Source organism: Trypanosoma cruzi, genomic scaffold, assembly GCF_000209065.1.
Source record: "Trypanosoma cruzi strain CL Brener 1047053516377 genomic scaffold, whole genome shotgun sequence".
Lineage (NCBI taxonomy): Eukaryota > Euglenozoa > Kinetoplastea > Trypanosomatida > Trypanosomatidae > Trypanosoma > Trypanosoma cruzi.
Window position 1 is genome coordinate 19,420 of NW_001849500.1, and position 12,911 is coordinate 32,330.

At 50.1% G+C, this 12,911-nt stretch overlaps 1 protein-coding gene and 2 pseudogenes across 1 annotated transcript, besides 4 other annotated features; all 3 read right to left on the reverse strand.

Annotated features, from left to right (window-relative positions):
* Window positions 1-12,911: part of a sequence feature (areas not merged during assembly with more than two copies in the genome that could not be assigned to a particular haplotype) that runs on past the window's edge.
* Window positions 2,392-2,865, reverse strand: Tc00.1047053507723.20 (uncharacterized protein; the record flags this gene model as incomplete). Its single annotated transcript, XM_811549.1, has 1 exon — window positions 2,392-2,865. One exon carries the CDS (start codon window positions 2,863-2,865, stop codon window positions 2,392-2,394), a length of 474 nt encoding a protein of 157 aa, XP_816642.1.
* Window positions 4,529-5,145: a mobile genetic element.
* Window positions 4,959-4,985: a sequence feature (AT_rich).
* On the reverse strand, window positions 5,398-7,278 carry Tc00.1047053507723.30 (annotated as a pseudogene).
* Window positions 9,958-9,990: a sequence feature (AT_rich).
* On the reverse strand, window positions 10,609-12,774 carry Tc00.1047053507723.41 (annotated as a pseudogene).

Below are 12,911 nucleotides of genomic sequence, written 5' to 3' on the forward strand. Positions count from 1 at the left end.
TCCTATCGCTGATGCTCTGCTCACTTTCCCCCGAGCCATCCGGAGATAAAATACGTCCAATTGTTTTTGTTGCGTTTTGTGAAAATGCGTTTGCTACACCTGCGGCACCCGCGCTCCCTCGCCACCAAAAGGAACGCTGCCGCCAGATTCCTTCCTCGCCCTCTTAAACTCCTTCAGAAAAACGGAAACGTCCATTTTCTTCAAAAGTAAAAAGAAGAAAAAGAAGCAAAAAGAAAAAGAAATGAACATGTGCTTAGATGATGTCGTTGACGTCTTATCCTCAGAAATATAAGAGGAGGAAAACACAACAAAATGGGAGAAGACAATTCAGCCACACATCGCTCTGCATCAACGCGCTCCAAAGAAAAATCATCCAGCACGCATGCACACGCAACAAAAGCCATCAGACAAATAAATCGACAACAGCCAAACCCGTCGTAAAGTAGCAGAGCCGCAGCCTTAATTTAGTGCCCCTTTTGGCCGCCGGACTCCCCCGCACCGCGTGAGGCGCAATGAAGGAGGCGGGCGGGACGACAGAAGGAAACTGCAGCCGCCACCTTCCCGCGCAGCACCATCAAAATTCCCCCCACAACTCACACATTCGTTCCAAAAAGTTTCTAAAAACTAAAAGCTAAAAACGCTGCAAATCAATAAATATGAGATGTTTTGAGCACTGCGGATTGCAAGGCGGAGCATCCACGTATTCCACAGGAGGGCGGACTGGCACTTCAATTGGAAGGACAGGAATTCATAAATTTTTCCTCCTCCTTTTGTTTCTCCGTGAGAGCGGGAACGCAGACGAGGGAAAACTCACAGTTTTTCAACGAAAGAAATTCTTTTAACAAAAAAAAAAGACGGCAGCCAAATGAGGGCCATTTTTTCTGCAAATTGTGCCGGAGACAAAAGAACACCAACAAATAACACACGCGGAAATTACAACAAAAACACAAACACGTGAAAGTAAAAATAAAGAGGCAACAACTAACATATCATACCGTCCTTATTTTCATTGCAGAGTTCGTTACAAAAAAAACCCCTCCATAGGATCCCCATCGTGCGCATGTTGCAGCTCGGAGGCAGACAGAGTCGAGAGAAACAAGTGTTTACAATGAGATGCCACATCACTCGCATTGGCCTCATTCTCTACAACAATGGATTCACTTGAAACCTCAGTTTTCGCAGTAAAATCTCTCTCGCAGCCGTTCTAATCGACTTGAGAGATCCACGGCCCAACCTGAAGCGCACATCCACCAAACGCTTAGCGAGCATCAACACGGTTTCCCCATCAATCACTGCAACTAAAATCACCTGACACCTCGCAGCTGGTAAGTAAATAAGAACATGAATTACGTCAGAGCCCTCCGAATATCGAAGGCTGTCCTGCGGTGCAGCAAGAAAGGCGAGGCTACCGGTGTGTTGCCCATCATCCATAGAGGAGCATACACCTGCCACAGCAGCAGAAACATCGTCGTCGTCATCATCCAAATCAGCATCGTCAGCATTCTCCTCGTCGGGAAGTGTACCTGCGGTATTTCGATCTTCTTCTCTTCGTGGCGTCCAAGAGACAGCAGTTGCTGCCTGGGCGGATTCAGTAGTCAAACGATCGGACTCGCAATTACAAGCATTCACACCGTTCAACTCTTTATGGTGGCTCTGAGCACTAGCACAGGACGGATTTGTAGCCTGCGGTGTCTTTGAGAGAAACTCGAAACATTTGCGTCACACCCGTCGTGGTTTATTTACATGAAGATTTTGTGATTTAACGAAAAAGCTCGAGCATGACGCACAGAAAATACCGCCAAAGTACCGACAATGATGACTCCTGCACCCGAAATTAAATTTGACCTCACATAATTCGCACTTCTGCATTGAGCTATCAGACGTCCATTCGCCTAATACCGATAGCCTGATCGTCATGTGCCATACTTTATTTCTGCTGCATTTAGTAACAGACATAAAAAATAATATGTGCATACAAATACATAAATAATATCACACGTGAGGGACATCCGTAACAGTAATGATAAGGCCAACCATATGAAGGAAGCTAAGTCGCAGACACACACTATATATATAGGGAGAGAGAGACAGAAAGAAAAAAAAAGGGAAAACATTTTTGTTGCTTTTTGGTGTTGTTTCGTTTCACAAAAATTGCCTCTACTGTCATGTGCAGCAACATCAATCACTGCCCCAGTGAGTCCTCACCATCACTCTTTTTTACCATGGAAGACAATGGCAACCAAGAAATATCCACCTGAGACGGTGAAGAAGAGTCCCCGTCGTCACTTCCGCTCATGGAGTCTTCAGGCAGGCTGCCGTTTGCGAAGGAGTTGTGGATCATCGTTCTAAGAGTGCCGCGCGCAACGGACCCGAGACGGTGTAGAAATTCATTCAACATGTCGTCGGGGCCAGGGGCTGAGCCAAGCAAAGAGCCGCGGATGGCCACGTCAAGTTCATGCGGCGGGAAAGGCCGATCCATTTCCCAGCCACCAGGAACCAAAGGAGTGCAGCAAGCAGCAGCAGCAGTATAAGGCGGTATGGCACGTGAAACCGCACAAAATGACGGACAAGCAGGTTTGCCTGTTGCCGAGGCAGGGCGCATACGCGGCCAAGATCAGTGCGGAGCACAACCGATTCCAGAGGATGAGGGTGCGGCGCCGCCACGCCGTGAAGATATTGCCACCTCGGGCTGGGTGAGGCTCCAAGTCTTTTCGCACGGGCTTCCAGAAGCACAGCGGAGCAACGGCGTAAGGCTTGATTTCGTTCCTCCTTTTTTCGGGTACATTCGGCTCGAAGCAGGCTGTCTCCGGGTGAGGCAATGTGTGCGTTGTATGCTGCTTCGGCGGCGAACTCGGCTTGTTCCATTTCGTGGGTCCATATCTTTTTGGAGCTGTCACGGCTGCCGCGCGGGATATGGCACTCAGCTGCTCGCAAGATGCCTCTGCGAGGATCCAACCATGTGGACGCGGTGGCAAGGAGGGTTTCACACAACGATGAAAAAGCAGGCCAATCCGCTTTACGCAGGGCAAGGGTGGCTTTCTTCCGTCAAGGCAGCGTGTTTGCTAGTCGTGGAGTGACATCATCCATATCTACCAAGTAAGATATTCAGCGGTGGTCCGAGTCCATGTAAGGGACGAATGTCCAGTGGGAGATGCGTAGGGCGCAATACGCAGCCACGTCAGGGGACGAGGCATTAAGATGTGTGATCCGTGTTGCCTGCGCCGGGTCATTCGCCAGCCCAAAATCCATTTCAATTAGAACAGCGGCGAAATTATCGCCTCCAGTCGTTGATGGTATATATGACTGTCCCAGAGTTCACGATGCAAATTCAGGTCACCCGTGATAATCTCTTCGGGCACAAGCGACAAACGATATTGATAAATGCGGATTATTGACCAATTGCTGTGGGAGGGTTGTAGAGATTCACCACGCAAATGCTGGAACAGCCCGGCGGAAATGCACGGACAACAATGGTCTCCAGAAGGTCAGTGCCAGGGAGCGACAGGCGCTCGCACGGTAGAGAGTGGCGCACCAGAACGGCAACGCCACCACCGCGCCCAGTGAGGCCTGAAGGTAGTCACTATGGCCAGATAATTTCATCGCCACGCCACTACGGTTACTTATTTCCTGCAGAAGAACGATGTCAGGTGGACGCTGCTCCAATCGCGCCGCAAATGCAATATTTTTCACGGACGAGAGGCCTGCAATGTTAAGCTGCCAAATATTGATGTAACCATCCTCCTCGGGCCAGGGTTCTTGTGGACACCGCAGCGGCATGTGATATCAACGGAGTGACTGCTGCGAAACGGTCGTGCAGTTTTGTCCGACAGTCTGCGGGCAGACCGCCTCACCTTCCCGCACCGGGCATGGCGTGGAACCTTCTCGAGAGGTGGAGTCGTCTTGGTCTCCGTCGTGCTCGCGGCAACGCCCTGCTGCGGAGTTCCTATATGCAACCAAAGCCCCAGCACCGCGAAAGGGTACGGACACCATCGCTGGAGTACACTGCAATACCCATATATCGTGTAATTGTCGTTAAGTTCTTACCCACAGTCACAAAAAAAAGCAAGGCATTTAGGGGCACACACAACCACAACGGGGCATCAGAAAAAAACAAACAGGATGACTGCTAGAACGCGACACTGCACGGCTGCTCACGCCGTGGCGAACCGCGGGAAATATGCTGGAAAGTAAGAAAAGATAAATCCGTCTTCCATTATGCATTCACTCAAAAAAAAAAAACTGCACGTTGCTGCGTGGCCTCCAAATCGGTGCGTTTGTTTCGCCTGCAGATAAAAAATAAATAAATGTGTTGCACTCGTTATAGCCTTTTAAACACCTGGTGCCCAGACATTATTTATATTCCACTGGGACACTCGGCGTGGTTTCGTGCCCCCCATTCCATCGTCTCTTTTATTAGCCGGCGCCATCGGCGTGGCACACAATGCCGAGAGCGCCCACGATCACTTTAAAAGGAGGAAAAAAACACTGAGTAGATCCCGCCGTTGTCGGACCACAAAAAAAAAAAAAGAATAATCTTCCGGGCAGCTGGACGGATCCTAAAAATATATGGAAACCAAACAATTCAAGAAAAAAGGTTCGTTAGTTAATTGCTTCAATGTTTTCTTTTCATTCAATATATAAAATTCTCTGGACCATTAGCATGGTCCTTTGTCCTCAGTTGGGATTTACGTATTATTACTTACGAAGTGGCAGACTTTTTGGTCCTCCAACCACAAGACCCCGCCGCGTGGTGGGGATCAAAAGGGGGTGGGTGGGATGGCAAAATAAAAACAAATATTATCCGGCCTCTATCGGCTCCCGGCACCTACAAAGTCGCGTTCTTCCCAAAGGATTCATTCGGTAGAAAGTATCATAAAGAATGCATTCATTTATCAGGATATAAACATACATTCATTAAGTTAGCCAGCTCTCCCACGATCATTCTTTTCACAAGCTCCTAAAAAATAAAAAAATAATAATAATTTCGTCTGGCAGCTGTCGGCTCCCTGACTGCCTCAATCGCGGTCTCCCAAAAGACAGTGCGATAGAAGAGGAAAAAGTTGTGGAGAGATATCTTCGCTTGCGCGAGATATGAATTTATTTGGGCAGCCCGCCGCCCTCTCAAGCATTCTTTTCACAAAATCCCATGAAAATTTTAAAAAAAATTCTGCAGCATTCATATTTCGCAGAAGCTTCTAATGGCAATGGACTCTTTAAGAAAAAAAAAGTAAAATAGAAGAATTTTATTGCTGTGGCACCGTGGATCATAATGATTCTCTCTCACAAGAAACTCTCTGAATAAACCCGGTGGCCACAAAAAAAGAAAAAAAATTAAAAATCGTTAAGGTACTCCCAATATATTTCACCAGAACGAAATGCACTCTGTTCCCCAATTATTTCCCTAACTTTCTTCCCTATCCCTTTCCCCCAAGATTATTGTGTTCACATTTCTGTGATTTTACTTAAAAAATCACGTGTTAACATAAACTGGTATTGGTGTACCTCATTATTCCAGAACGCCACAATTTTTTTTTCAGCGTCGGTTTCATTATTGGGATTGACGACATCGCACCTCTGCCATTTTAATATCTTTTTGCTGAATGCGTTTTTTATATAAATCATCTCCCACGACATTTCTCGGGATAATTCGTCCCATCCTTCAAAATATGCCGCCAGATGCTCAGTGAACTGCTTCACGGTGCTGGTTGTCGTGTGGTGCGCACTCGCCGTAGTCATCTGCAGCCCAACCAGCGTCCTCCGCGGTGACTCCATGAAGAAAAAGCCGTCCACCAGCGGAAAGTTTTCAACCTTCGGTAGGTACAGCACCCCGTACTCCATCGCAGTCCTCGTGACACCGCCTTCCAGTCCCGCTAATCCAACGGTGCGAGTGGGGTGCCCTTGATGGTTTACCTTCAGCACTGAATCCCGTGCTTCATTACGTTCTGGTGGCCTCAGCTCCTTGAGTCCCTTTAATAATGCACAGACAATCTCCCCATACATGAATACGCGCAAACCTAATTGTTCCAGAGCTCGGGAAGCAAGAGCACCACGCGATCCCAATATTAGCAACAAAAGATCCTTCGCACCCATTTTCTTTGCCAAACGGTCCGCAATTCGAAACCCGATATCATCACATATTGATGCGTTGAGAAATAACTCAGCACCTTTTTTTGTTATTTCCCGGACGACCTTCACAAGTTTGTGAGACGGATCCTCGGAATACCATAGCTTACTTCCTCTCAGGGCAAAGTACTCTCCAACATCAGTGAGTTTGATCGCCAACAAGGCACCATTAATGGCAGCCAAGCGATCTTTATAACTTTTCTCATCAAAGATGTGACGTGGAATCGGCCCAAATTTTTCCATGCGTTCTTTGACCATCCTCCAGTATTCCGCTTGCTCATCTGGTTCCAGACCGCGTTTCATCCATGCACACATCGCCTTCACATCCATCTCGTCGGGACAATTCATGATGATTCGACTGGCTCTTACTTGCGTCTCCCACTCATCATAGTTGTCCAGGTTTGGCGATGACACCACAATCATGCCCCATCCACTAGAAGGCGCAAAATCTGTGTCGGGCGGTGTTCCTTTCCTTGCCACATCGTAAATAATATACCCTTTTATCCCACGCTGCCAAAAACCATCCAAAACAACGATGGATGTTATGTTACCCACGTATTTTGTCACGGTTTTGGTGGTCTTGTCAAACACGTACGCCGTTTCTCCAAAACAGTGGACAACAACTTGGAGTTTCTCCGCATCGTAGTGCAGCAGCTGGTAGAGAAGGTACGAGCCGGCATTCATCGACTTCCCGATCCCGGCCGTCCCAACCAACACATGCGGCAAAGGTGAAGGATTGAGAGTCAAATCAAAATTGCTGAACCACTCGGTGAGATCGCCCTTGACGATCTGCCACGCTCGCTCCACCTCAGAGTTAACACACAAGTCATTGCCACACCCATTCAGCACATTCATCGTGTACGGCCATCCCTTGTCCGAGGTAAGCACCATCAGCCTGGGAGGTGCTTCACCGGATTGCTCCACACCGTCATCCTTTTCGAGGGTGTAGCCAACTTTCTTGTACGTCCATGACTGTTTCGGTTTCCCCTTCTCCACCTTCATTCCCATTCCCGTCCCCGCTTTCTTTCGCTCATCGCCGTCGGGAACTTCCTTGACATGATGCCAACTCGCATTGTACACAGACTCGTAATATCCCTTCAGTATGAACATCCTTCAGCCGTCTTCGTTGAATTCCGCGCCTGAGAGAAGACTATTTATTATTCTCTCCTGCGTGAGAATCGATTATATACCTGTTTTCGTAGTTGGATTGAGTTAAAGCCGAACACTAACCAATAATCAAAAAAGGAATAGGAGTAATAGACAAAGGTCACAGGCATGACTGACAGCCTCAGCAAGAGAGTCATCCACACAGTATTCGATAAAAACCACATGCACAGGACAACCGCAACGACGGCGCGTGGGTGCCAACCACCCAAAACAGTGTTGGAGAGAGCAAACAATAACAACAACGTGGTGCGCACGAAGGGTTCGCCCACGCATACCGCTCGCCACGGTCCAGCACCCCTGTGGCACCGCCGTCACCGCACACACTCTGCAAGAGGACGTAGGCACATCGCCACGGGCACAAACACACAAAAGTGGGAAGAGAATTCGGTGCAGCAATGGCCACACGCAAGAACCACAAATCATACACACCGCAACAGCGATGCATCACGGTAATCCCCCAAACAACAGAAAAGAGTGCAACTTGCATGCTTTATGGAAAATATCTGCAATGCGCGTGTCACAAAAGAGTGCCGTGACGCTGCCTTTCATATTGCATTCGCCATTCACGTATCACTTGGAAGCACGCAGCCACCACTCCTCCGTTCCGCTCCCCGTGCTGCTCGTGTCGCTCCACTGGAGGAAGTTGTCACCGCACATCCCCATCACCGTGCATTGCGGAATACAAACCTACCACACGGCATGAGTGCGGTGCCACCCCGCCAATAAATCCCAGGAAATACCCCACTGCCTCGTGTGGCACGGAGGGCAGTATCATTATGCCTGCGAAAGGCTTTTTTTCCAAGCAAGAACGCGGCCCCAGCACACGCCCATAAGAACGTTTGTTCCATCGCACGCAAAGGAGCTGAGCGGGAGAACAGCAGGAAAGACAACACCGGCAGCCATGAGCAGCACGCACACGCCAACGCACCGCTGCCCCGCATATCACCAAAAATAAAAATACCAAAGAAACATGTCACATCCCAACTGCAAATCGCAAGTGCGGTTGCAGCACACACTCCCACCTCCTGGGCGTGTGCGGCCCCTCGCTGCTCGGCGCTCTAAGTGGGATCACCAAAAGCACCAATTCGGGAACATTCGACCACCGCCACAGCAGTCACGCTCCCCATTTCTCACAAAGGCGAAGGCTTGCAGTGGCGCAGCGGACGGCGGCATGCACAGTCGCAGAGTAATGGACTGCCGCGGGAATCACGCAACGGCGATGCGCCCCTCCTTTTGGGCCTCCCAAAAAACATTTGTCGCGCAGTTCCCGTGAACAACACACATTGAACCGTATTCAGCTCCTCTACTGTGGTCATCCGCACACACAGCATGAGTGTGACAACGCAGGCCAGGAAGCACGGAATAACACCACGCATCCCTCCCATAAGGGTCAGGCGGCGTCCGTGCTGCTTTCAACAATAATTCCACCCCACATAACCCCTCTGCATATCCGCAGCAAAAAGGCCCACACGGTGCACACTACATTAAAAGTTCCTAAAGCGCAAGCCGGATCATCAGAGCGCTGCCGTCTTCTCAATGTTGGGTAGAAGCTCCCTGATCCTTGTCGCCGCCAGCCTGCGGTATCATGGAGTGGCATTACATTCTCGGCATATCTCTCCATTTACTTCACTTTCTCGACACCGCAAATGAACTGACGTCCCACAAGTGATTTCGACCGTTCCGAAGAACGTGACGTGTCAGACGCGGTAAAACCGTGCGCGTGTGTTATTACGGGCGAGCGACACGATGCTCTTGCACATCCATGTATTCCGATCCTGCGCAACACCCTATTCAGTGGTGCTGAAAGCGTTGGACAACAAACACGCACAAATCACACAATGAATGCCCCTGGAAAATAATAATAGTAATAACGTCAACACAGACACAGTGACCGAACAGATTAACAAAAGAAAACCAACCTCTGCGCGTCCTCCCGCAAGAAAGTGAAGACACACACGCTTGTTCCCTTTAGTTCCACTCCAGCTGCTCGGAATTGATAGGTCTATAGTAGGAGGAAACACGCCACTCTTCCCTCGCTCCCTGTCACGAGGCATGGACGCTGCAAGAGGCTGCCAAGATGAGCCTCACGTGTGTGGAGGACCTCAATGCTCGGGGCAGGTCGACAGCCACCCACACTCACCCCCACTCACAAAAGGGCAAAGGCATGGAGAAGAGAAGCCCGCCGCACGGTGCATTCAAGAGGGCACACGCAGAAGCACCGCCATCCACATCGTACCGCAAAACAGCAATGCGAACAGCACACACCCACAGCCGCAACAAGAGGAACGAGGCGCATCCAAGTCCACCACAGTCCTTTACTTACCCCTGCCCCGAAGGAATAGCGTTACGCCTCACAGCAGGTCGTGGCACCCCACACTCACAGTGAGGCACGGCGCACACCATCCGCTCCCCTCCGAGTGCACTCATCAGGGCGCCCAGTCACCCTCGCACCATCGCAATGGGGAACACAAACGATCGTCGTCGCGGACCATCGATGCTTCTAGCAGAAAAGAAAAAGTGATGAGAGCGTGTCAACTGCACAGCTAGCAGTGGGACACCCAGCGGGACAAAAAGACACATAGTGGCATTCAGCACAGCAAATAATAAAACAAGCCGCAGCGAATTGCCGAATACAGAAAAGCAAGAAAAAGGGCGTAGGTTCAGCAGAAATAAATAAATAATAATAATAAAGAAAAAAAACTAAATCACCTCAGTGGACTTTCATTTCGTATATTTCTCAGCGCAGCAGGAATTGTGCATCTCCATATGTTTCTTACAGAGGAGAAAAAAAAGATCGCAGTGTTCCACGTGTCCACACGAAATCCCTCACATTTCATGAGGCACTCGACCTCTTCCTCCACCCCTCGTTTTGTACAGTCCGCGGGACTGCACAGCAATGAGGCCGGCATCGCGTGCGGTGAAACAAAAGCAAATAAAACAGGGGGAAACACGTCACTCATGAGAGTGTGCAGCTAGCGGCAAACGAAAAATAAATTAAAAAATAGTAAAAAGGCAGGGGTCTGATCCCTCCTACAAAGCACCAGCAGCACATTATATCCAGAGGTGAAAACAAAAGGGATAAATAAAAAGTCCTCAACGGGGTGCATTGAGTCTTCCTGAGGAGCTGCGCACCTTTTTTCCACGGAGAGTCGCGGCTCCGCTCCCACCGTCTCACACAGCCGAGAGCTGCAATGCCCACAGCCCCAGAAAAAGAAGCAACAGGATCCGAGACACACACACACACGCACCGTGCCGTAGCCACTAAAGCCCTTCTTCAAAAAAGTGTTGTTCGTGAGCTGAGAGGCGTTTCCATCTTTGGAGCCACTGTCAGTTCCCGCTGGATCATCCGGCCCTTCAAGCATTTTCCCAGAAAGAGACTCTGGAAGAGGAAGGTTGCTGGCACCAACTTTTGCGGCTTCTTCCCGGGTCAATATGCGGTTGTACAAAAAGACACTCGTCACTGTCACATACTTGTTTTGGTTCTCGGTGTCGCTTGCACTGCTTCCATTCCCTCCAATGTAAAAGTGTGAATTCGCGCGTGGCCCCTTTCCTGAGGATGATGTCGTTTCAGCATCCCACACACACTCACCATTGATCTATACGAAGGCCTTGTTGGTGGTCCTGCAGCGTGAGCACCACTCGTTATTGTTTGTTCAACTCCCAAAAGCCGGTGTGTTTGTTTGCGTTGAACATCACCCCCCAACTCCTTTCATGGCTGTGCGACAGCCAAAAGTGCACAGTGCGGCCTGCTTCCTTCGCGCCAACCAAAGGGATACTCTTGACGCCCGCGTGTGTCTCGCGGATAGCCACCGTCGCCAGAAGAGCGAAGTCGTAATTCACAAAGCTACAGGGATTATTATCCTCCCAACGATTCACGGGTAACATTGCCCTGCGAATTGAAGCCCATTTGTGACATTCTTGCCATTCGTCACCGTTGCAATCACGCAACGGCACTAGTCGATACACGTGTTGGCAGTGCCTGCGTTGGAAAGTTATCCAACCAGACCCACCGTACATACGGGCGACGCGGAGAAGGAAGCGTCCACGTCCGCCCAATTACGGGGAATGGAAGTGATCATCTGCAGCTCCTCCGTCAGGGGAGGCAGGAAACAGGCTGCTTTTCTCTTCATTGTGCCTCGCTCCCACAAGGTACAACGCACCATCCGAGTACAGCATGGCGTTGGCAATCAGCTTATTCAGAGCAGCGTCCATAGAGGCCGGTCCAACACAAAACACGCGGTTGCTGTCAGTCACCCAAACGTAGAGCGCATGGGCCTCACTCTCCCACCACGGAGAGCTCACTTTCCGAGCCTACAGCATGACGCTCCTTCCTCCAACGGTCGCGGTGACAATGGCTCCCACACGCAAGTTCGTTTCCCAAAGAACGGATTGTGAATTGGCCCATACGCCTGCAATTGCCCCGGGTACTTCCACCCACATTGTCCCCTTGTCACGTGACTCGTGCACTCTGCAGTACCGGCTCCCATAGCAATGAGTAATCACGAGAAGTTGTCCCTGCTCCCACTCGGCAATGAGAAGGTCAACGCAGTTCGCAGGAAAAATGCCCTTTGAAAGCACTCAGCTGCTGCCGCCGTCCGTCGAACAGATGATCATGGAGAAATCGTCTTTTCCGTCATTGTACGCAATCACGGGGACACAAGCGTGCCATTCAAAACACCTGAGCCACAAAAAAACCTTCAATCCATTCGCGCCGCGTTCGTGAGTCTCGGGAATGATCTGTGATCACAGCAATTTGGGCTCACACCAGTGGATCAGCTCGCTCCGTCTGCCATCATTGGGCTGCGTGAATTCACCCACAACCAGTTGAACATCACGGTCTCTCAACGCCCAATTGAACCCACCATTCGTACCAAACTTTTGTTAGCTTCCCGCACGAAGAAACACCCTATCGCCGCCCTCAATTGCCGTGGGACTGGACGCGAAGCCTACACCACCCTTTATATTCGCTGTGCTCAACACGATGTGTGCATTCCGGCCATTATTAAACCCACCAAAAAAAGACGACAAATTCCACGCAAAAAAGATGGAACCCGCCAAAATATCCGCATGAGAAAGCACACTCGGTGCCCCATCGCTATCATTAAGCGTCGTGTAATCCCCTTCAAAGAAAACCGTCACTCTACCAACACCCACAAGAGCGAGCGATCCAAACGAATCCCTCCTTCCACTTGCACCAGTCCCTCCCTTCGGTTCCAAATGCGTTCATCCCGGAACGAAAATAAAAGCCACCCACGGCAGCCGCGCAATCACTTAATTCTCCCCCGTTGATGCGGCTGTAGCTCCACTGTTGCAGCACATCAACAAGACAAATAGGAGCAGCACCGCGGAAGCAAACACACGCCGGGACATGTTGGGCCTCTGCCGCTCACTCTCTCTTCCTTCCCTCCTCCTTCCGCTGGATCCGGTCACGCGGCGACGGTTGTGTGTGCGGGGTGCCTTCACTGCAGCAACACGTGAAAGCATACAAATATGTGTGTGTGTGCTGTTGGTCCTTTCAGAGCCTTCGAGTTTCACAGTAGCGATTAGCGTTTATTAGTAACTTCATTCGTGGAGGGAAGCAACAGGCAATAGCGGCAGAAAGGCAGCACAACAACGGTACA